This window comes from Brachyhypopomus gauderio, chromosome 14, assembly GCF_052324685.1.
Source record: "Brachyhypopomus gauderio isolate BG-103 chromosome 14, BGAUD_0.2, whole genome shotgun sequence".
In the NCBI taxonomy this organism is placed as follows: domain Eukaryota; kingdom Metazoa; phylum Chordata; class Actinopteri; order Gymnotiformes; family Hypopomidae; genus Brachyhypopomus; species Brachyhypopomus gauderio.
In genome coordinates, this window is record NC_135224.1 from 17,005,417 (window position 1) to 17,029,807 (window position 24,391).

Here is a 24,391-nt window from a genome sequence, read left to right on the forward strand (position 1 = left end):
ACATTTATCCAATGAGTAATCTAAATATCTTCATTACAAGGTCACAATATCTGAATTAGTATTCAAAACCATCAACAGAAAATAATTCCTGTAATAAAATAAAAACCAAAACCCTAGAGTGATAAGAGTAGTAACTGCAGGATAGTGAAGGACCCAGCATGCTTGTGGTTGTTTTCAGATCCATGGACAGAGATCTGGGATCTCTGGGAGGGATATAGACCTTGCGTTTGTACTCTTCATGAGATTTGTGCCTGCCCATGTCCCTTGATTGTTTCTTCAAGATATATCTATTTTAATAGCTTGTTTGAGAAAATAAAAATACTGTAAAAAATTACTTTATGTAGAAATATAGTTGGATTATAATAGTCAGTGAGCAGTTTAGTCTGGTGACTTTGTTTACTAATTTTGTGGCATTTGCTGGTGTGTTTATGAGAATATTGGGTTAGTTCAGGTTATAAAAACTTTAAACAAACAAAACCCTTCTCTACACACCACTAACCACCTGCCTAGGTTCCCGGCAGTCTCTCCAGATGCCAGCATCCAGGTGTCCTCAGTTAACTGTCACTCGTTTAACAGGCATAACATCACAAGCATGTTGGGTTTCTGTACATGTCTTGGTATACACTCTCAACAGGCTACCATAGCGTTGTGGAGTATTTTCTGGAGACTTTCATCTCAGTATTGCATCCCAAAGTAACCGACTGTGGGATTTAGAGAGACTGTACAAACAAAAGCAATATGCTACAATTACCTAACATTTATTATCAATAAGCAGTTATTACACACTTTAACAAAACTAATCTGATAATCGTTCTACGTGGAAAAATACCACGGTATCCGAATTTGCATTGATTTTTTTTTATGGACGAGAAGTCCGCGCTCTCTGATCTCGTAGATAAATCTCGCAGGACTTTGTTAAGGGCGAAACTGCACCGCCAGTGGTTTCCATTTTGGATCTGAAAACCATTGGCTGTCGTCACTGATCTCGAACGTCCGCAGAGCCAACATGGCGGCGGTTTCACTATAGCGCGGCCTCGTTTTCATTCTCCCTCCTATGTCATCTCCAAACGATGGCGTCCGCCAGCACGGGGAGCAGGGTCTCCTGCGGGAGAGATTTAAGTTGCGTGCCTGAGGTGGCCGATACCCTCGCCGCGGTCGCAAAACTTGGGTAAGAAATCACAGTTATTCACTTTACCGCTCGGGCAAATAATTTCAGTCAAACGGCGGCAAAAGACGTGAAATTCGCGCTAAAGTTCGCGCGGCTCGGCCACTGCACGTGACGCCGCCGGAGCCTCGCCAGCTCGTGCACGGCGCTATTACAGCTGGGTGCACCGCGAGCCCCTTGCTAGGGAATCTGTGAAAAGCATGGAGATTGCCCCGTTTTTAATGCTTATAAAAACAATTTAAATCCCTGATGGATATTGCAAATGATGTGATTTGTATAACAGCTCTTGAATTTAATTGCTGGTATTAGTTTTTGGTGGAAACCTGTATGGTTCCAAGTTCAAGAAGATGGGGGGACATCACTGCCTTAACCAGCTTGCAGGACTTAATCCTGGCGTCAGTTCTCTCGTAGATCCACTCTGAGCTTCAGATCTGTGGTGCCAGAAATAGTATAATGTATGCTCAGGTGTTGAGAGGTGAGGCTCACACAGCCCCTCTTTACACGAGGGACTTCACTGATGCTCTCAGACGACCTGTGAGGACATTGAGATGTAGCCACGATGTAGCTACTTGACTAACTGTAAAGTTACTCAGCTAAGTAAAGTTACATGTAGGAAGTGTTTTTTTTTTTTTTACACGCTCTTTAGGAATGCAGACAGGTATTTGATAAGTATTTGCCGTGCAAAAAGCTGCCCCAGCCAAATATATGTAGATATACTTCAGGTATTTTGGAGTGATTTTTATTATTATAATAAATTTGTTTGTGATGTAATGCAATCATCTCTGCTCCACAGTTTCGACTTCCTGTGCATGCCACTTTTCCATCCACGCTTCCGGAGAGAGTATGAACTGGAACCTGCAAAAGCCAGAGCTGGGGCTCAGACCCGCTCCGACCTGCTTCTGTGTGGCCGAGGTGAGATTCGTCCAGTCCAGTCCCTTTGCACACACATCGGTGGTACTTGTCTGCAAGGAGGTCGGATTGCTGCCCAGACACCAACCACTCTTTGGGGACTGATGAACCTGGACTGTATACTGAACCTGGACTGTATACTGAACAGGACGTTTTAAAACAGCAGTGAAATATACACTACCGAGTCATTAGGATGAATTGAGTGTTTGTTCACTTGGCTTGGGCCTATCTAAAGATGCCATGCTTATAGAATATTCAACGTTCTCTGACTAATATGAATATTTAATTCAAATATGAGATTCTCATAATACAGATGCACAGGTACACTGATGAGTATTTCGCCAGTGCAGATGAATTTGTTTACACCTGTGAGCATTTTCTCTTAGTGGAGCAGACACAGGTTGTTGGCTTGAGTGTGGTATTCCAGCTGTGGTATTCCAGTAGAGAAGGCCTGCTCTCAGACTCAACACGCGTGTGTGCAGCAGTGTTGTACGAGTGCTTTTGCTTTCAGAGGTTACTCCACGTATCGTACAACACGACTAGGGCTGCCACAAACGATTATTTTTATAGTCGACTAATCACCGATTAATTTTTATGATTAGTCGACTAATCTGATCGTGCGTTAATTGAATATAAAACATACAGCTTATCACACTAGAATGCAACTGCTATTATATAATCATCATTAGATTTCAGCTAAAAATAAAAACAATTAAGATCATAGTTCATTAAACCTTTAATGAAATATGCAACTTGTTGCAACAATTATTAAAATAAGTATAAGGCACTGGCTTAAACAACGCAAAAATAAATACAATAATAAAGAATTTTTTTTTTAGGTTTTTCTTTCTTTCATTTGTCTCTGGCATCAAACATAGCTACATATAAATCAAATTAGGTAGGTACCTGAAACTAAGGAATTATTCACAAAAATAAAGTTTTGGTCTCACTGACGTTACAGAAAACGCACGAATGCGTGCTAAGGCTAATGAAACAAATCGCCATCACTAATGTTATCTTTTACAGTTACCACGATAAGTAAGTACAAAGTTAGCGCTCTGTTTACTGTAACGTTAGCAGCTAACTGTAATAACTGTAATCTCTGTAATTTAGATTACAGAGATGACGGTCCCTCTTCATCATTGTCATAATAAGCCACAACATGCTTCAGGTGCTCGTACATCGCGGTTGTGCTGCCGGGCAAGGAAAGTTCTGCCTTGCAGATATTGCACACGTTTCGGAACCCGGTTACGGAAAATTATCCCACACTTTTGAGTTCCGTAGCCGGGTAGCCATGATACCAGTCTGTATAATGTCCTGGGATATCGTCCACTGTCTACCTCGGTTTCCACTACTGCGCATGTGCGTTAGGGACAGAAAGGCAGACGCGACCGCAGCAGTATGGAGAGAAAAAAAAAAAAACACGACGCATCGACTATTAAATTAGTCGTCAACTATTTTAATAGTCGACATAATCGTGACTAGTCGACTAATCGTGGCAGCCCTAAACACGACGCACTCTGCCAAGTAGTCAGAAATAGTAAATCGGAACTGTGTTTTCTGAGTGTGAGTACATACGCAGAACAGTTCAAACATGGATGAAATGTGTGAAAATCGAGATGCGTTTGATCAATAGGAGTTTGTACTGTTTGTTGTCATTATAATGAGAGCACCTTTCACTTCCCTGTGGATATTGATGCGCTGGTGTAAACTGATCCAAACTCTTCCTGCTCCCCACCGGTGTCCCTGTTGCCAGACTGGAACACTCTTATTGTGGGGAAGCTCTCCTCATGGATCGAGGCCGACTCCGAACTCACCACAGAGCGCAGGAACTCAGAAGCAGTAAGTTAACGCGCACCAACACTGAAATGCTTTTCACACTATAAAGACCTCTTGTTCGTGCACTAAGAGTGTTGGTCACCAGGTCCTTTATTATTATTCTTATTATATATATATTTTGGTGCATTCTGTCCTGTCTTTGATCATACATTCACAACAGAACAGCGCTACAGTGTCTTGGCGATAGCCGATTATTATTCTACCAGTAATACTTTCCTGGAACCATGCCAATCCTATAAGTAACAAGCCTGCTTTGGCAAGGCTGCTGTTGTTGGCCTTGGGATGTGATTGGTGCTGATGACCGACCCGGTGTGTCCGCCACAGGCGCTGGTGCAGGAGCTGAATTTCTGTGCCTATCTGGGTCTGCCAGCCTTCATGATCCCCCTGAGGGGCCAGCGATGCTCCAACCTCGCCCACGTCCTGCTCAACCACATCCACACCGGCCACCACTCCTCCATGGTGAGACCGCGGCCTCAGCCGGGAACGAGGTGTCCTCCATACCCGGGTGTTCGTTTTCAGCTGAGGACGTTCTGTTAACACGTGTGGGGGGGGGGGCACTTTTATGGTGGCTGTGAGTTTCATTTATCCTCAGAGGTGAGACTGTACCATATAACTAAGGTGAAAATCCCCAGAGGTGATTTTACCATTAACTAAGATGAAATGGTTTTTGGGAGGTCTGTTCTGTTATAAAATGGTTGATATTAAAGATGCTCAGCTGTGTGTGTCTGTGTGTGTGTCTGTGTGTGTCCGTCCCTTGTGGAGTGCTGTTTTTGTTGTTTGTTGCTCAAGTATAGAATGTTTTACTTTATGTATTCAGTATTTTATTTTTAGTTTATTCTTATTGTAGTCTTCTGTGAAACATTTTGTAGCCCATGCCTTGTATAGCGTGTATAAATGAAGGTTGTTGATGCGTTTTGTTGAATTTTAATTGGTTAATTAAACAAATTTGCTTAATCCGGCTTCAGTTCTGGATCCGAGTTCCCCTGCTGGACCCGGAGGACACGCGTGAGGACTTGATCGAGAACGAGCCCACCAAACCCACGGAGGACGGCAGCAGTGAGGAGAAGACCTGGGGCTGGTGAGATATCATCACACCACACTCTCCAGGAGAGATCAGCCCCATTCACTCAGCTACAGCTTTAGATAAGTGAGGTCAGCAAAACCTATTAGCAGTCTGTGAAATTGGGACCTCGGACTGAGTGTGCGGTGATACAGAATCCGAGTTCGGAGGTTGAGCTCGAGGCGGGGCTGTGAAGGTGTTGAATCTTTTGTTTTCGCCTTCTCCTATTAACAATTCGCACAATAACACGTTCACAATGAACAAATATCCTCCTGTTAGGAATGTGGTATTCGGCATATCTGTGACAACTTAATCACGTACCTGAACCATTGCGAGCAGCAGTAAAGATGGGCCCGCCGGTGCGGTGTGAAGTGGCGGTACAGGCGGTGTAACTGTTCTTCTGTGACACGGGTGTGTAGGCGGGAAAGGGAGAAGAAAGAAACGAAGTCGTTTCAGCCCCTGGACGACCGTTGGTGGCCAGTTCACTCCTGTCAGGGGAACCGTGACAGAATGTGTGTGTGATAATGATGCAGACACAGTGGTGTGCGGAAGTCGGTCTTGACCAGGACGGAGCTGCAGACGTGAGGACGGGAACGCGGCTAACGCCGCTCGTGTGACGGTTGTGTAACTGTGCTGTTTTTAGGTTCGTATTGAGATGTTTTGAAAAAAGATGGATGTGTTCCCACTCGTCCTTTTTTTCCTTTCTTCTTCTTCATGGCACAAATCCTACTGTGAATAATTTCATATCACAGGTCCAGTTGAGGAGTTTGTATCTAAGCACACACCAAATCATGTAGGCTGAGATTGGAGTTTCATACAGTTTTTCTAATTCATAAGGAAGCATCTCATCCTTGGAGTGTGAATCCATCAGCGAGAGACGTTTGGATGTAAGATGATTAGTGCCTGTGGCGGCCTGTGGGTGAAGCGCTCTGTGTGAAGTCATTAGTCCTGGCTCCAGCGTGCGCGCCACACACTGACCACACAGCAGCCCCGTCACACGTCTTTCCATGTGGAACCATCCAGCGAATCCGCGGAAACTCGTCCCCTTCCTGCAGTACAGAAGTGCGTTTATCTTAACTGAACCCACACCCTGCTCAGCCCATTCCTGCCCGGCGAGCTAGGCTGAGGCCGGATACGGGGTCACGGTCGGTAGGGAGACGGATGGTTTATTTTGATGAGGTAACGGTTTCCATTTGAAGATGAGCTGGAAGGACTCGTGGGTGAGGAGAGCACAGGCTGGTTGGGGCAGCGCCTGAGGTGTTTGGTGTCTCCTACACAAATGACACGTCAAGTGGGATTGTGGATCGTCATGTCCAGAATGGTAGATCTATTTGGAACCAGTGGTATTGTGTACAAGTTAACTGGTACCAGTGAGGCTGAGTTTGGCTTTAGCTGCTGGGAAGTATGGGTTTTATGGCTTAAGATCTGATTGGCTGTACAGGGAGGTTAATTTAGTGTACTGTAGGTATAGTGTGAAATCCATATAGAACTGATGACCGTACACACTCACTGTGTCTGTGAGGCTGGATAAGACGTGTGGGTTCACATTTGGAGAAGTATGTGGGCCGGAACATCAGACCTGTTTGGTCTTCTGGAAGTGTTGTGGGCTGAATTCAGCGACACACAAAGGGATGTGCCTGCCCGATAAGCCCTGTGAAGATCTTCTGGGGTGGTGGGATCTTGGAGGCTTCTTATGAAGAATGAGACTAGTGGTTTGGCACAGGGTACATCTGCCGATCTCTAGAGGCTGGTGAGCACGGTATCTCCTACATCACGGTATCTCCTACATCACGGTATCTCCTACATCACGGTATCTCCTACATCACGGTATCTCCTACATCCTTCTCTTAATCTACACCATTTGGTTTTGTTTTCTGAACAAACCTGCACCGTCTCTGCCTGTGCACCAGCTTCCTCTGTTTTAGAGATGATGTTCCATACTTCAGCTCCCAAGATAGCAGGACACACTCACACACACTCACTCACACTGCATGGAGCTGCACTGAATGGATTTAGCGACTCCTCGGTAGGGTGGTGTCCCCTGTATTGGGCCTCCTGTGTAAACTGCAGTGTGCACACAGCTCAAACGGAGGAGTATCTGTGAAATGTGATGTTCTCGGCTGCTGGAATATCAAAAGCCCTCCGGTGCAGGCCCGGCTTTAGAGAAAAGCAGGTTTTTCTTTTTGAAAACCTTCAGTTCCACCATCTCCCGCTCCTCCCTTCTAGGTGGCACTCGTTTCGAACACTCTGTGACTACAACAAGAGGATCTGCCTTGGTGAGGACGCCATATTTAAATATGTCCTCCTGCGGCTACGGTGATCTGTTTGTTGGTCTCCAACACCATTGTTTCTTTTTCCGTCCGAAGCTATCGAGATCGGTGCAGACATGCCCTCCGACACTGTGATTGACAAATGGCTCGGAGAACCAATCAAAGCCGCCATTCTTCCCACCAGCATATTTCTGACCAATAAGAAGGGATTTCCTGTCCTGTCAAAAGCCCACCAACGAATCATATTCCGGCTCTTCAAGGTAAACACTGACACAGCTGAGGTTGAGAACAGTGTCGATGTGAAGGGTATAACCTTGGCTTGTCTGTAGTGCCAGCGGCACACAGGAAGTCCAAGCGGCAGGATATCAGTGTCTTCCTGTCCTCCCCAGCTGGAGGCTCAGTTTATATTTACAGGCGCCAGCCGCCACAGCGAGAAGGATTTCCGCTGCTACCTGCAGTACCTGGAGCACCTGAACCAGAACCGGCCAGCTCCCAACGCCTACGAGATGTTTGCCAAGGGCTACGAGGACTACCTGCAGTCCCCGTTACAGGTGGGTTTGCATGGGTACATGTGTATGAACAAGAACCCCTAGAATCGTGCATCTTCCAGGTCTTCCGTTGTCCCCGTTCCGCTGTTCTAAGAATCTCGTTAAATATTTCGCTTCTCCTTTCAGCCCCTAATGGACAATTTGGAGTCACAGACGTACGAAGTCTTTGAAAAAGATCCCATTAAATATTCGCAGTACCAGCAGGTGAGTTGGGGCGCGAGGAGCGTAATGGCTCGGCCGGGTCCTTGGTGCGCTCGCGTTTACACGCGTCACGCCGGTGAAGGTTTTTGATCTTTGTATTACTCTTTGGAGCCGTTGGCGCTGTAATGCTCCACTGAGCTGCGTAATTCATCTTGCTCTCCAGGCGGTGTACAAATGTCTGCTAGACAGAGTCCCAGAAGAACAGAAGGAAACCTGCGTGCAGTAAGTGCTCAGTCCCCTCTCCCCGCCTTTTGTTGCCAAGAGTTTTCAGTTCGCCACAAGCGTTTATTTATGCCTGCGATGCCCATCTGAGACCCCTGCCTAATTTGTAGATAAAGTAATGGGTAAATCCATTCGAGAGTAATGTGTAAATCCATAACCTTGGAGTTAAAACTCCAAATACGTTTCAGCAAGTGGGGGATTTAAAATCGCCCCCGAGCTGACATCCGAATAACAGTTAACGCAAACCATCAGAGCTTTGAGAATTATTCCAAACACGTGGCATTAAAGCCAAAATGCTAACGACGGTGCAGAGGGGGGTCACCAGTAGACGACCTAGTCATGATGGCCCTGCACAGCAGAAGCAGATGTGATGTAACCGGTGGCCAACCGTGAGACTGCCCGGACCAAAGGACGTCTGTTTGCATCCCGGATCAGATGAGGTCGTCGAGTGATCTAAGTATTCATGAGGGAGATTTAATCACTCGCTGAGGAGTAAAGTAATCTGAGATGTTTCCATTCGGTTTTATGTTTAAAGGAGAGCGCTATAACTGGAGCTCGGTGGTAAATATTATATTTACGTGTCTGAAGAGGTGTCACTGATGTCTCAAATGCTGTTTTGATGTCATATACGTGAGTCAAACGTGATGTCACAGATGAGCACGTGTGAGACATGGGAACAGGTTCTGTAATGAAAATGCCACCAGGTGGTGACAAAGATGTGTTTGTGCCCACTGAATTTATTTGGAATTAATTGATGTCAGATTTAAAGCTTTGTTGAGTTAATTTGACACACATTTGTGTTTGTCATAGAATACTAAACAGTTGAACCTCGACTTTTGGGTCTTTACTGCAGATTCATGAGTTCATCAGTAATGAGGAAAATGGACAATTAATGGGGGATTTTTTGCAGCCTACTGCGAAACGTTGCAAATGAAGCATGTGGGGTACAAAAAAAGAGAAAACTTTGACTAAAAGTCATAAATGCGGAAAATATATGTACTACTAATTAAGTGTATCATTACATGCACACATTTTATTATAAAATGTTAGATTTTGTTAAAAGATTGCAGAGTATTAAAGAACTGTAGAGTCCATACTCTGTTTTGGGAAGCCACTGTGTTGCAATTTTGAGGCTTAAGGTTTGGGGGAGCTACAGATATTTAGTGTTTCCACTTTTGTGGTGGCCCTGTGAACGTGACCTTAACGTATGTGGATGACTGACTTTAGTGAGCTACCGTATAGCTGAAAACTGTTTGATTTAGCAGTTCCAGACGTAAAAACATGGTGGTTGTGTCTTTTGAAGTTCACCTCTCCTGGATGAGAGAGCTGGAGAGATGTTTCACTTCACCGAGTCAGAACGTGTCCTGTCTGTTTGAGTGCAAGAGTCTGGCCCTCCCCTCTCCCTCTCTCATTCTTTCTCTCTCTCTCACACTCTCTCAGAGTGCTAATGGTTCTGGGAGCTGGCCGGGGTCCCCTGGTGAACGCCTCGCTCCGTGCTGCCAAACAGGCTGACAGAAAGTTGCGCGTGTATGCCGTCGAGAAGAACCCCAACGCTGTCATCACGTATGTGGATGTCGCCTCTGTGGATATGTACGTTTTAGAAGTATTTTATTGGCGTTTTATAGGTAACGATTCAATGTTTCGTTCAGGCTAGAGAACTGGAAGTTTGAGGAATGGGGGGACCAGGTGACCGTGGTGTCATGTGACATGCGGGAATGGTCCGCGCCGGAGAAGGCGGACATCATCGTCAGCGAGCTGCTGGGGTCCTTCGGAGACAACGAGCTGTCTCCCGAGTGCCTGGATGGAGCTCAGCACTTCCTGAAAGGTTCACAAACACGGAACATTTCTCGTTTTTCACACCTGGGACCTCTTCTGTTTTTTTTTTCTTTCTTCTTTTTCATCCACATTTGGACTCTTCCAGAGTCACCCGGCCGGTTTATCGGGTTTATTGCTTCGTGTTTTGTTTCTGAAGACGGCGGCGTGAGCATTCCCTGCTCCTACACCTCGTTCCTGGCTCCGATCTCGTCCTCGAAGCTGTATAACGAAGTGCGCAGCTGTCGGGAGCGGGACAAGGACCCGGAGAGCCACTTCGAGACGCCCTACGTGGTGAGGCTGCACAACTTCCACCAGCTGTCGGAGCCCCAGCCCTGCTTCACGTTTGTGCACCCCACCACAGGTGAGAGGCCTGCACACGTAAGGGAGACGCAGCAGCGTTCCCCACCAGTGTGAGCGCAGCGTGATTTATTGCTTTTGTGGTCATTTGGAATCGACTTGGAATTTGTAAATGCAAAGCGGCGCTGCTGTGCCCTGAAGAAGAGACAGCAAAACTTCATTACAGCTCTGGCTCTCTTGCTCTTTCACACTCTGTGGCCTCTGTCTCTCTCTGTCTCTCTCGATCTCGATCTCTGTCATGATCTCTCTCTCTCTCTCTCTCTCTCTCTCTCTCTCTCTCTCTCTCTCTCTCTCTCTCTCTCTCTCTCTCTCTCTCTCTCTCTCTCTCTCTCTCTCTCTCTCTCTCTCTCTCTCTCTCTCTCTCTCTCTCTCTCTCTCTCTCTCTCTCTCTCTCTCAGATATGAACAACAACAGATACCAGTGTCTGCGCTTCACAGTGGCCTGCAGCTCGGTGCTTCATGGTTTTGCGGGATATTTCGAGACCGTCCTGTACAAGGACGTCATGCTGAGTAAGTCTTCCTCGCCGAAGGGCCACGCCAGGCGCGTGTTTGGCGGTGCGGATTTTAAAGCGTCTGTCCCGTCTTCCCGTTTCAGGTATCAGGCCAGAGACTCACTCCCCGGGCATGTTCTCCTGGTTCCCCATCCTCTTCCCTCTTAAAGTAAGTCCCGCCCGGCCTCCCTGGACCACGTACTGGGTGTCTGTGCTCTAGACGTGGGTGGATGAACCTGACCGCTTCTTGCCTCCTTCCGTAGCAGCCCGTCCCGCTGTCCGGTGGAGACCACGTGAACGTGCGCTTCTGGAGACGTAACAACGGGAAGAAGGTGTGGTACGAGTGGGCGGTGACCGAGCCCGTGTGCTCCGCCATCCACAACCCCGCCGGACGCTCCTACACCATCGGATTATAGGGGCGGGGCCACGTCCAACTTACTTTTTTATACATCCGTTCTTTTTTGCAGTGTAGACAGGAGACTTTTTTGTTGTTATTATTACTTTATTATTGTTATTATTATTATTATTATTATTATTATTATTATTATTACTGGTGTTATTACTGACATCCTGACACTTCCATCCAGAGTGTGTGCTGGTTTAATAACAGTGCAGCGCTCCGATTCGTGCTCTTCTACTGGATGACAACTTTTGTCGGTTTCACACGTTAATTTTTTTATACTTGTTTACAAACGGGAAGTCGGTCTCAACATCTAAGTTGGCCTTTAAAATAACAAGACGCTAGATGGTCTTCATTCCACTAAAAAAAATTGTTAATGTTTCAAAAGGCAAAACTGAGTCATACTGTACTGAAATAAACGATGTCATGTCCTCGGAGGCCTTGATTTCTGCGTTATATCTCTGAGTCACACCGTCTTTTGGAACTGGAAATAGAACTGTAAGTGTGCAGAACCAGCAGGATTACTGGGCCCACATACACCTTTTTCCGCGCTCTTTCCCCCTCACACTCTCTTTATGTATCATATAGTTAGGCCATCCAAACCAGAACAGATTAAAGTGTTCTCGATCCTGGTATAACGTTTCCTTTTCACAAGAACGAATATAAAATAGTTCAAAAATATGAGTAAGAAAGAACACGCAATTAAGCAGCCAGCAGGGGGCGAGCGCGAGAAGCCGTCGGTGTGGCGACTGACCTGCTAAACGTGCCGTTTCACCCAAGATCACCAATACGATGAACTAACGGCGAGGACCCCTGGTGTATTGAAAGAAGACTTACAGAATAGTTTCCACCTCTGTTATCTTTGCAACCACAAAGATTTAATGAAAGGTGCCATAAACCCAGAGGGCATGTTACTAAGTCTATAGTTGCACATAGGGTGTGCAGCATTTACTCTGCATGTTTACACAGTTTTTGATGTTGATGTTAAAGCAAATGAGAAACGGGCGACCTAGAGTGGAGAGTCATGAATAACTGACGCTGCTCTTGGTTGCAGGGAGATAACTGACATGGTGTCAGTAAATGGAGCCCCATCCTCGTTTGTGCGCGTGTAATAGAAGAAGCTGCACTACTGAACTCGAGGGAAGGGGGCGCTGTTTCTCATGTTCTCTTTTATCAGAAAGCTTCAGTGTGTTACGTGTTAGCTGAAACACTCATTGATTGCAACACGTTATCTGTGGGACTCGCTGATATAAATGCTCGAACATTTTTGCTTTGCGAAGCTACACAAAACGGTAGCTGTCTTGATTTTAAAGTGTTTGGGGTAATCTGTTCATTATCTACACATCCATTAATGCTTTCCTGCATAATATACATTGTTCCAATGCATATTAGACTATTCAGTATTGCAGTTCAAATGTCCTCACCGTTGTGCTTGGTTAATTGCATAGGTGTTTAGGTGTGGGAGGTTCCTGAGGTCCCTCCCACAAGCACTGTCCTCCAGAAGCGATCTTCTGCGCACCTGTTGCCTGGGTCTCTCTCTCCTTAAGCAGAACCGCTCCATACTCCTGTGCGTATAGTGCCTTTCGTCTGGTTTGATACCTCAGAATGGAAAATACCTGATTTCTTTTTTTATGATCCGTTACATTTGATGCTTTTATTGGTGGAAACGAGAAGTGGCGACAGCCTCAAGTAAATTACATTTTGCGTAGTCTGAGCAAACTTAGTTGAGCTTAATGTTGCGGGGACCATCGCTCCTGTAAGTTGGTTTTAGCTAGCACATATCTATGTGTGCGATTTCTAATGAAAAAAAGTATTAATTGTGTTATGCAGTGGTGAAATTCTGACTGAATGAAAACACCTTGTGTGGACGTAGCACCTGGATGGAACAGATACAGCTTTGGGGATAGCGCGTAATTCATGCGTAAAAATGGTCCCCCTTGGATGAAGGTATGAACGTTTAAACGTTTGTTGACTTTACGTGGTATTTCTATGCCAGTTTGCGCTAGTGCAATTTAAATTCAAGAATCTGGAAAGATGAGCGACGGTGCCAGGCAAAGAGGTTCAGGCTCAAATCCTGGCGAGGAGTCAGGGGCCGCCACAGTGGCCCTCAAGAAGGAGATCGGCCTCTTCAGCGCCTGTGGTATCATTGTGGGTAAGTCTGAAGTCTTAACCATACTTAATGCGTTTCCTTACATTTTTGAAGGCAATCGATATATAATGGGCTCATGGTTCAACTAGGAAGAAAAAAAAAAGAAATATAAGAAATCATTTGATGGGATTTTGTTTGCGTGTTCCAAAGTCCGGCCTGTTTTTAGGTACAAGTGTGCATCAGCACTTTCTACAGTCCACATGGTTCCTGCTCACTGACCTCCACTCATTAATTTAATGACCGCCAATGTAAAAATAATCTCACTTTGGCTGTTTTCCCAGAAAATACATTTTTATATCAACTGCACTGTATTCTACGTTTCTACATTATCCTACTACATAACATAGAAAAGCAGAAACACTGCAGAGTTCCAAGAGGGCAGATTTATGGTGGAGTTTGTAGGGATTATGGGAAATAGCTGGGTTTGTCTGTGGAGGACAGAGAGATGGTGTGCGTACTGCTGTTATACAGTAATAACAGCCAGTGTACTGCATACAAACTAGGTCGCCAAACACGGGCCGCGGGGCTTAGCTGCTGTAAGCAGTCCTCCCCTCTCGGCTTCCTGCAGACTCTGATGCAATACCCAATCTTCCTCTATCACACACACACACACACACACACACACACACACACACACACACACACACACACACGTGTGCAGAAAAGCCCAGAGTGTAAAAGAATGGCACTTCTTTGTAGATCTCAGATAAATCTCCACAAGAATATCCTGGAAGTAACAGTAATAATAAAATAATAAATATAGAAACTTGGCTGCATCGAAAATATTTGCAGCTCTTTTAATGAGGTGGGATTGTCGACTCCCTCCTGTGTGATGGTCACTCTCGCACTGCTCACACCTGCTTGTTCCCTTGGCATTCTGGGTAATTTCCTCCCTCATCTCCAGGTAACATCATTGGCTCGGGGATCTTTGTAAGTCCAAAGGGAGTGTTGGAGAATGCCAGTTCGGTGGGCGTGGCTTTGATAATATGGGTCGGCACAGGAGTCATTACCGCCATCGGAGCGCTGTGCTACGCCGAGCTGGGGGTCACCATTCCCAAGTCTGGGGGAGACTACTCCTACGTCAAGGACATCTTCGGAGGCCTAGCTGGGTAAGGTTCATCTCCTGGCTAGGACGGGTGTGAAGGGAGGAAACGTCACCCGTGTGCGTCCCCGCTGACAGCCGTGCGTGTCTGGCAGGTTCCTGAGGCTGTGGATAGCAGTGCTGGTCATGTACCCCACCAACCAGGCTGTGGTGGCCCTCACCTTCTCCAACTACATCCTCCACCCCTTCTTCACCCCCTGCAGCGTGCCTGAAGGCGGCTCACGCCTGCTCGCGGCCCTGTGCCTCCGTGAGTAGCGCTCCACCCGCATGCACCTCCCAGGACAGCTGCGAATAAAGGGGCCTTCATTTACACCTCTTACCCTCTTACCCTTGTACCCTCTTACCCTCTTACCCTCTTACCCTTGTACCCTCTTACCCTCTTACCCTTGTACCCTCTTACCCTCTTACCCTTGTACCCTCTTACCCTCTTACCCTTGTACCCTCTTACCCTCTTACCCTCTTACCCTTGTACCCTCTTACCCTCTTACCCTCTTACCCTCTTACCCTTGTACCCTCTTACCCTCTTACCCTTGTACCCTCTTACCCTCTTACCCTCTTACCCTTGTACCCTCTTACCCTCTTACCCTCTTACCCTTGTACCCTTGTACCCTCTTACCCTTGTTAACTGCCCCTCTCACTGTTCCCATTCAGAGCTTTAATTAGTGTGTTAATACAGTAGTATATTTATATTCATGTGTTAATACAGTGGTATGTTTATAGTAGTGTGTTTATAGTGTGTATATATTAGTGTGTTAATATACAGTAGTATATTTATATTCATGTGTTAATTCCAACGTCCACTCCCACGTTATTTCACTGTAGCTCCTGTGTACCAGCCTTATTTCTCAAATAATTTATTATTTTATAAAAATAATTTTATTTGTTTCAAATAAGTTGGCTAATTCGTCACATTAGCCATGACAAAAGCCTAATCGTCCAACCTGTGTTGTGCTCTCTCTTCCTCACCTTGAGATATTTCAAAATTGACCAACACTGGGTTGAATAGAGGTGCTAAAATTCTATTTTAAAATTCTATTTTAAATGTGCGCTCTTCAGTGGAGGGCACTCTTGTGTCCTGCACACTTGACTGACGTCTACACATGGCAATCACACATCTCCATATGAGAAATGTGTTCCTTTCAAAACATTAATTCATTGTGTCTGTGACAAAGTACAGTAATGATGTCAATTTATTTTAAATACCATCCACAAAAAACACAGTCAACATAACACTCATGCCTGAGTGTGTCATTATGTGTCATAACACAGTCAGTTGAGCATAACTGATTGCCGGTATGGGTTGTTCCTGTCCTGTGAACTAGCTGTTTGCATTTATTAGCCCTTATTTACTGTTAGCATGGCATTAGCAAGTGTCCTGAGATTTGTAAGTGGCCCAGGCGTGCCCACAGCCTGTGCCCCTCTCTCCTGTCTCACATGGTCATGTTGTACACGATGGTCCTGGCACACACCTTTGCGTCTCACCACCTCTCCATCGTCCGGCCTTCCTCCCCTCAGCAGACACATGACCTTTGAACTCGGCAAGGAGGGGAGACAGGAGGATGAGGACATGAGGAGGCTGTTCTGTGAGTGTGTTGCCTCCCCACACTCATTCTTTACTAACGGAGGCACTCACTTTCTAATCCCAAAGCTACTGCGTCATGTGACCAATGACTCAACGCCTGCTCTTATTTTCCCTAGCGACTGAAGGGCTGGAGAATGTATGCTAAGTTATTCTTAAAAGTATTTTATGTTCAATCATTCTGAATTACATTTGGGCCCATATCACAATATTAGTGATAATATTCTGTTTAAATATGTTAACATGTCCTAAATGGCATAATAGTTACCCTGTAGTTACCCTGCCATAATAGTTATTGGTTTACCCTGTCTCTTTTTATGGTCTATGCATCTATTGTAAAATCTACAATGAGTTTCATTTCAGAGTAAGACACTCTGAGGGTGAAATTCTTAGAAATCACATTGATATTGGTATTAGATCAAACTTAATTTTATAAGCTTAATTTCTCATTGTATTGTATTGTATAGTACATTGTATTTCTGTGATTTCCTGAAGAGCAAACAACAATAACATATTTCTGTTTTTGTTCAGTACTTTTATCATTGCTGGTATCAGTACTTTATCATTGCTGGCTTCAGTACTGTGTTGTTGCTGGGTTCAGTACTGTGTTGTTACTGGGTTCAGTACTTTATCATTGCTGGCTTCAGTACTGTGTTGTCACTGGGTTCAGTACTTTATCATTGCGGGTTATATCGAAACACTCTATGACATCAGACAACACGGTGAAGTGTGGAGAGTCTCAACGCTCATCTCAACAGTCATCCTGTTCGATTTTCCCCTCCGTGTCCCGCAGTGCTGCTGACGTGGGTGAACTGCTACAGCGTGCGCTGGGCGACCCGCGTGCAGGACGTCTTCACCACGGGCAAACTGCTGGCCCTGGCTCTCATCATCATTATGGGCATCGTGCAGATCTGCAAGGGTAGGTGGGCCTCTGCTCCCACACCCTGCGTGCACCGGGCCGTCCCGACATACCCACGGACCTGATAAATATCAGTAATAAAAATAAATAAACAGAAATGTAGAAATCTCAAAAACATACAGGTGTTGGCAGCCCTACATGTAGCACTTTGTGGCGTCTCCTTCTCAGAAGACAACAGTACAGTGTCCTCTCTACCAAGGCTGGACAGGACCACAGACACAAAGAGATCTTGGGTAGTGATGTAATGAATATAGCAGCTTTACGTAAACAGGATACAAACACTCAATTCCATTGCGTTACAGTTACAGACAAAAGACAGTAATTAGATAGCTGGTACAGTTATAAGACTGATAGGATTACATGACAACTGAACGAGAATCATTACCCTGTTATTTCTTCTGTATTTTACAGTTTCGAGTGGTTCTAATAGAGTCAGAGGTTCTCATGACTGTTGTAGCACAGAACAAGTGTCAGCATGGAGTTATATAAAGAGTTAAAATATCTACCAGGCGTTGAGTTCTCACCCAGACTGCGTTTGGGGGATTTTTACTGCGTTCCATTGTAATTTGTGACAGGAAGCACACAAGCATTTGTGAGATTTTTCTGGAGAAATCCATGCTGTTCTTCACACACGATGTAATTATGGATATGGTGTTTGTTTCTTAGGACTTCATACGTGTTAATTAAATATCGTGTTAATTTAAAAAAGATAAGAAAATTGTTTAGTAGAAGATACGTCACGTAAACTCCAGCTTGTGCACTGTTAGTTATGCAGTGGGAGAGCTGAAGAGCAGGCACACATGTACGTCAGGCTCAATATGAGGAAACACAGGGCATTGTGGGAACTTGTTGGTGGAACACTTGATAGTTCATAGGTTAAAATGTAATCCAAAGACAACGTGATAATATATTACTTTAATATAGGGCTAGATTAGATTAGATTAGAATATGTTACAGTATACGCTTTTGAAGTACACTCTCTCAACCCTGCTAACCCTGGGTAGGCAGGTTTCAGTATCTGATGATATTTGTACCTCAGTGGACAGCTGAGATACAAACAGCTCTGCGTTGTGTTGAGGGTCCACCGCCATATTTCACTATACTTCACCACCATACTTCACTATACTTCACCACCATACTTCACTATACTTCATTACCATACTTTACCATACTTTACCACCAAATTAACAGTAGGTAGTTTTTTTCCCTTCCTTTTAAGACTAAATCCACACCTAACATCTCACTTTTTACTCACTGTATTGATCGGAAGCAACTTTGAGTGTGAGAAAGCTGCTATATAAATTATTATTATTATTATTATTATTATTATTATTGAGTAGAGTTCTTCTCAATGTTAAATGTAAAATAAAGCCGATAACTTATGGGTCTACAGGTTGTGTTCACGCAAATGGTTGTTACTCTTGTGGTAAATTGTTGTAGCTTTATTTCCAAGTGCAGTGTGATATGTTTGATGAGTGAGCAGAACTGTGTGGGTCCAGGCCACTTTTACTGGCTACAGCCAGCCCATGCCTTCGAGCCTTTCCAGGAGTATGACGTGGGCCGCCTTGCTCTGGCCTTCCTGCAGGGATCATTCGCCTACGCAGGCTGGAACTTCCTCAACTACGTCACAGAGGAGCTCATTGACCCCTACAGGTAACGTCCAATCATACTTCAGCTAATTATAATAAACTATGATAATAAATTTGAACAAGCAACCAGGTCCTAGTGCCCTGACCACAATGTGTCCCTATGCCAGGCCTCAGAACTTTTCAGAAGTTCTAAATGTTGGAGAAAGAATATAGAGTCATTGTGGGTAGCGTGCAAATATGTAGACATTGGTCCTTTGTGAAAAGACTTTCTCCTGGCACGTCACTGGATCTATTTAGGACTATCCTATGCCTAAGACGTTTCTGCAGATGCAATACAGTGATTCAGTGTTTTTTCTAGGTCTGATTTTAGACCTAGTTTAGACCTAGACTAGTTTTAATTCATAATCCATTTATTCATTTTAATATTTTTGGCAGTCTGTAGTTGTGTCCTTCAATGTGTTTGTTTTGTAGTTGTGTTCTTACATGTGTGTGTTCTATAGTTGTGCTCTTACATGTGTGTGTTCTGTAGTTGTGTTCTTACATGTGTGTTTTCTGTAGTTGTGTTCTTACATGTGTTTGGTCTGTAGTTGTGTTCTTACATGTGTGTGTTCTATAGTTGTGCTCTTACATGTGTGTGTTCTGTAGTTGTGTTCTTACATGTGTGTTTTCTGTAGTTGTGTTCTTACATGTGTTTGGTCTGTAGTTGTGTTCTTACATGTGTGTTTTCTGTAGTTGTGCTCTTACATGTGTTTAGTCTGTAGTTGTGTTCTTACATGTGTTTGGTCTGTAGTTGTGTTCTTACATGTGTTTGTTTTGTAGTTGTGTTCTTACATGTGTGTTTTCTGTAGTTGTGTTCTTACATGTGTGTTTTCTGTAGTTGTGTTCTTACGTGTGTTTGGTCTGTAGTTGTGTTCTTACGTGTGTTTGGTCTGTAGTTGTGTTTTTACATGTGTTTGTTCTATAGTTGTGCTCTTACATGTGTTTGGTCTGTAGTTGTGTTCTTACATGTGTGTTCTATAGTTGTGCTCTTACATGTGTTTGGTCTGTAGTTGTGTTCTTACATGTGTTTGGTCTGTAGTTGTGCTCTTACATGTGTTTGGTCTGTAGTTGTGTTCTTACATGTGTGTTTTCTGTAATTGTGTTCTTACGTGTGTTTGGTCTGTAGTTGTGTTCTTACGTGTGTTTGGTCTGTAGTTGTGTTCTTACGTGTGTTTGGTCTGTAGTTGTGCTCTTACATGTGTTTGGTCTGTAGTTGTGCTCTTACATGTGTGTTTTCTATAGTTGTGTTCTTACATGTGTATGGTCTGTAGTTGTGTTCTTACATGTGTTTGGTCTGTAGTTGTGTTCTTACATGTGTTTGGTCTGTAGTTGTGTTCTTACATGTGTTTGGTCTGTAGTTGTGTTCTTACGTGTGTTTGGTCTGTAGTTGTGTTCTTACATGTGTTTGGTCTGTAGTTGTGCTCTTACATGTGTGTTTTCTATAGTTGTGTTCTTACATGTGTTTGGTCTGTAGTTGTGTTCTTACATGTGTTTGGTCTGTAGTTGTGTTCTTACGTGTGTTTGGTCTGTAGTTGTGTTCTTACATGTGTTTGGTCTGTAGTTGTGTTCTTACATGTGTTTGGTCTGTAGTTGTGTTCTTACGTGTGTTTGGTCTGTAGTTGTGTTCTTACGTGTGTTTGGTCTGTAGTTGTGTTCTTACGTGTGTTTGGTCTGTAGTTGTGTTCTTACATGTGTTTGGTCTGTAGTTGTGCTCTTACATGTGTGTTTTCTATAGTTGTGTTCTTACATGTGTTTGGTCTGTAGTTGTGTTCTTACGTGTGTTTGGTCTGTAGTTGTGTTCTTACATGTGTTTGGTCTGTAGTTGTGTTCTTACGTGTGTTTGGTCTGTAGTTGTGTTCTTACGTGTGTTTGGTCTGTAGTTGTGTTCTTACATGTGTTTGGTCTGTAGTTGTGTTCTTACATGTGTTTGGTCTGTAGTTGTGCTCTTACGTGTGTTTGGTCTGTAGTTGTGTTCTTACGTGTGTTTGGTCTGTAGTTGTGTTCTTACATGTGTTTGGTCTGTAGTTGTGTTCTTACGTGTGTTTGGTCTGTAGTTGTGTTCTTACGTGTGTTTGGTCTGTAGTTGTGTTCTTACGTGTGTTTGGTCTGTAGTTGTGCTCTTACGTGTGTTTGGTCTGTAGTTGTGCTCTTACGTGTGTTTGGTCTGTAGTTGTGTTCTTACGTGTGTTTGGTCTGTAGTTGTGCTCTTACATGTGTGTTTGGTCTGTAGTTGTGTTCTTACATGTGTTTGGTCTGTAGTTGTGTTCTTACGTGTGTTTGGTCTGTAGTTGTGTTCTTACGTGTGTTTGGTCTGTAGTTGTGCTCTTACGTGTGTTTGGTCTGTAGTTGTGCTCTTACATGTGTGTTTTCTATAGTTGTGTTCTTACATGTGTTTGGTCTGTAGTTGTGTTCTTACGTGTGTTTGGTCTGTAGTTGTGTTCTTACGTGTGTTTGGTCTGTAGTTGTGTTCTTACGTGTGTTTGGTCTGTAGTTGTGTCCTTACGTGTGTTTGGTCTGTAGTTGTGTCCTTACGTGTGTTTGGTCTGTAGTTGTGTCCTTACGTGTGTTTTCTGTAGTTGTGTTCTTACATGTGTTTGGTCTGTAGTTGTGTTCTTACGTGTGTTTGGTCTGTAGTTGTGTTCTTACGTGTGTCTGTGCACCCTTGTCCTTTCAATGTTATACTGTTCAGCAGTTTCCATCACACCAAAGCAATTTACTATACCTGGTGTATAAAACTGGCTCTGATTTTGATGTTAATCAGTCATGAAATCTTTCACAACGATGGGCCAACCCTGATTTTTGTTGTGCTGAAGTGCTGAGGGGTTTTCTAGGCCTTTCTAGGTCTTTTTTCAAAATATAAAACATGGAATAAAATCTGTATGTGTTTAGTGAACTATAAGTCACAAACAGAAGTGCATGCTAATAAATAGGTAACAAGGGCTTCACTCTGTTAAACAGGAACCTGCCTCGAGCGATCTACATTTCCATACCGCTGGTAACGTTTGTTTATGCGTTTGCGAACATGGCATATGTTACAGCAATGAGTCCCGAGGAACTTCTCGCCTCCAACGCCGTTGCTGTGGTAAGTCCGCCCCGTGCCTTCATGCCTCCAGTAAGCAGCTTACGGAGTTTTCAGTGGGGGATTAAATGCCCCATTCATCAGCCGATCAGACAGACCGGCTCATCGTCCATTAACATTAATGTCTGGGCACATTCACCTGCGCAAACACGATCTGCCCCTATTGTGTCTCTGGGCTTGGTTGGCAGTATTAAATGTCTGTGTGGTTTCTCCACACCTAAACTCTCTGGCAGACGTTTGGCGAGAAGCTGCTGGGAGTGATGTCATGGATCATGCCCATCTCGGTGGCCCTGTCCACGTTCGGAGGCGTGAACGGCTCCCTCTTCACCTCAGCGCGGTTAGTTGCTCGCCCAGCCCAGAATCGTGTCCTGCTGGGTCCTGCCGTTTGTTCTCACTCATTCTTGCTGACCATATGTAGGGCTTACAGGTTACAGATCCGCCTACCATATGGACTCACTGTAGCAGGGCTGTGGCTGTCTTACTGGAGCTTTAACGCCCACTTCATCACATCACATGGAGCTTTTGAATCTTTTATTAGATTGGTTTATTAAAGCTATTTTACTGCATTAATCAGTGAGGTCACTCTTAAGATTAACCATAAAATTGAGTTTCTTATCTATTATAGAAATCTTTTCTGAAAGCAGAGATTGTCAACCATGGATCTAAATTCTAAAATTTCAACCTGGATTTTGCAGTCATTGCTAGATAATGTGTTACAGAATATACATATATTTACACACACGCACACACACACACACACACACTATATATATAAAATATATATAATAATATAACATACTGTATGTGTGTTATATATACACAGTAGGATCATCATCATCATAATTTCTCATCATCAACTCTGTAATGACACCATCTTTAGGGCCTGAAGATGGACAATGTGGGTGGGTGGGGGTGGGTGTGTGTGTAGGGGGGGTGTCTCTCTTCTGCTCTGCATTACCCATTCATCTAATACACTTGTAGCAGGTGCTTAAAACTGTACTCATATGTATTGGTGCGCACACTCACACAAACACACACACACACAGCCAGTGCGCTGACATGCTGGCCTCTGCGTTTCGTGTTGTTCTGGGGTTCACGCCCTGCCTCTTTTGCGGTAGCTTGTTCTTCGCTGGAGCACGGGAGGGTCATCTTCCTCGGCTGCTGGCCATGATCCACGTGGACCGCTGCACTCCCATACCGGCTCTGTTTTTTGCTGCAAGTTCTTCACGACATCACCTCCCGTTTCTGTATTCTCCTCAGAAACCCCTCCCAAGAACCGAGAAAAGAATGACACATGTCTTTTGTCTTTTCTTCAGTGTATATCAACTCTTCTCATGCTGTGCACCAGTGATATATACACCCTCATCAACTATGTGGGCTTCATAAACTATCTGTTTTATGGGGTCACTGTTGCTGGGCAGATTGTGTTGCGTATCAAAGAGCCAGACCTGTATCGACCAATCAAGGTGAGGCACCATGCACGTCCCCTTCTATTTTTTTAACCCCCTTTTGCATTCAAGCAACTGGATATGAAAGACATTTAGGAATAAACAGTTTTTATCACAAATTAGCTTAAGTACAGTTGCAACTCTTTTTTTCATTTACAATGCAATATCAAGCAAATATTTTCTGTGCTTCTGTGCACCAATATGAAATGAAAACAGATTAGCTTGGCATGGCCTGTTATCTACCTGCTCTTCTGGGCTTTCCTGCTGGGTTTCTCGCTGTACAAAGAGCCGGTGGTGTGTGGTATTGGCCTGGCCATCATGATGTCAGGTGTTCCCGTGTACCTCTTTGGTGTCTACTGGGAAACCAAACCCAAGAGCTTTATCTACATTTTTGGTATGGAAACACCACACACAAACTTTCACGGCTTTTTAAAAGGCATATTTGTCACGTTCACTTTTCCTTAATCGGTTTCTTCTCCAAAATTGTCTTCATGCAGATGGAATGACACGCTTGGGGCAGAAATTATGCCATGTGGTGTATCCCGCAGAAGACAGGAAGAAGCAGGACGGGCCAGAGAAAGAGCGTGAGGAAGAGGAGAAGAAATTCTGAACGAGTCACTAGAGGAAACAGGGCATTTTTATATACAGCTAGTGACATTTTTAAATGTGTGGAATGTGAAAATGGAGACAACACGCAAACATCCGTGAAGGCAGAGATTACCCATCTATTAAATTTTGCCCTAATAATTTTTTCTTGGTGCAATACTGCCATCCACTGGCCAGACTCTGAAGTACTACATTAGGGTTTATAGTTACTCGAGTGTGGAACCCACTTCTTACTTTTCTGAATGTGACCGTTGTACTTAATTTGGTTTCATAGATTTGCACTGTGTGAAAAAAAGTGATTTGTGTTCGTTAATCTTATGCTGTTTAGTAATTTTACTCGGGGGATTTGGAGATGTTTTTGGAATTAGCCCAATAGCCTGCACATTACTGATTTTACCTTTTGTGTTAGTAGCCTTTTAAACAATGAGTCTTTCATAACTTCCTATCAAAACTGGCTGGTCCAGAATCAGAAACAATATATGCAATACAAAACTGAAAACGGAATGAGTTGGTAATGTACGATAGAGGAAATAAAAGTCTCACAGACGCGTACTTCCATCTCTGTCATTCTCATTTTGATATCACAGACAAAGTGGGATCGCTGT

General features: G+C 44.2%; 2 protein-coding genes across 5 annotated transcripts; both read left to right on the forward strand.

Moving 5' to 3' along the window:
* The first annotated feature begins 1,009 nt into the window (after nt 1–1,009).
* Nucleotides 1,010–11,719, forward strand: prmt5 (protein arginine methyltransferase 5). The gene is made up of 16 exons (XM_076972201.1): nt 1,010–1,168; nt 1,959–2,077; nt 3,831–3,916; nt 4,238–4,372; nt 4,879–4,991; nt 7,200–7,249; nt 7,340–7,503; nt 7,633–7,794; nt 7,918–7,995; nt 8,156–8,214; nt 9,655–9,777; nt 9,864–10,039; nt 10,187–10,390; nt 10,785–10,895; nt 10,981–11,045; nt 11,140–11,719. Exons 1-16 carry the CDS (start codon nt 1,071–1,073, stop codon nt 11,290–11,292), a joined length of 1,896 nt encoding a protein of 631 aa, XP_076828316.1. The 5' UTR covers nt 1,010–1,070; the 3' UTR covers nt 11,293–11,719.
* Nucleotides 11,720–12,780: 1,061 nt separating this feature from the next.
* Nucleotides 12,781–24,344, forward strand: slc7a8b (solute carrier family 7 member 8b). Of its 4 annotated transcripts, none has more exons than XM_076972229.1 (12): nt 12,781–12,843; nt 13,273–13,428; nt 14,330–14,534; nt 14,623–14,774; nt 16,900–17,025; nt 18,525–18,678; nt 21,612–21,735; nt 21,966–22,069; nt 22,851–22,947; nt 23,049–23,198; nt 23,397–23,574; nt 23,678–24,344. In XM_076972229.1, exons 2-12 carry the CDS (start codon nt 13,311–13,313, stop codon nt 23,788–23,790), a joined length of 1,521 nt encoding a protein of 506 aa, XP_076828344.1. In that variant the 5' UTR covers nt 12,781–12,843; nt 13,273–13,310; the 3' UTR covers nt 23,791–24,344. The 4 variants fall into 4 exon arrangements, with proteins under 4 accessions (XP_076828344.1, XP_076828342.1, XP_076828343.1 ...); XM_076972227.1 differs by having other exon boundaries at nt 12,790–13,032; XM_076972230.1 differs by having other exon boundaries at nt 12,800–12,843; nt 13,107–13,428.
* Nucleotides 24,345–24,391: the final 47 nt, after the last annotated feature.

Excerpts from the sequence above, each read along its gene's own strand:
- prmt5 (XM_076972201.1), top strand. The coding sequence starts at position 1,071 with ATGGCGTCCGCCAGCACGGGGAGCAGGGTCTCCTGCGGGAGAGATTTA. Across the intron at positions 3,917-4,237 it reads AGCGCAGGAACTCAGAAGCA|GCGCTGGTGCAGGAGCTGAA; the intron begins GTAAGTTAACGC and ends TGTCCGCCACAG. Across the intron at positions 7,996-8,155 it reads AATATTCGCAGTACCAGCAG|GCGGTGTACAAATGTCTGCT; the intron begins GTGAGTTGGGGC and ends CTTGCTCTCCAG.
- slc7a8b (XM_076972229.1), top strand. The coding sequence starts at position 13,311 with ATGAGCGACGGTGCCAGGCAAAGAGGTTCAGGCTCAAATCCTGGCGAG. Across the intron at positions 14,775-16,899 it reads GCTCGCGGCCCTGTGCCTCC|TGCTGCTGACGTGGGTGAAC; the intron begins GTGAGTAGCGCT and ends CGTGTCCCGCAG. Across the intron at positions 17,026-18,524 it reads CATCGTGCAGATCTGCAAGG|GCCACTTTTACTGGCTACAG; the intron begins GTAGGTGGGCCT and ends GTGTGGGTCCAG.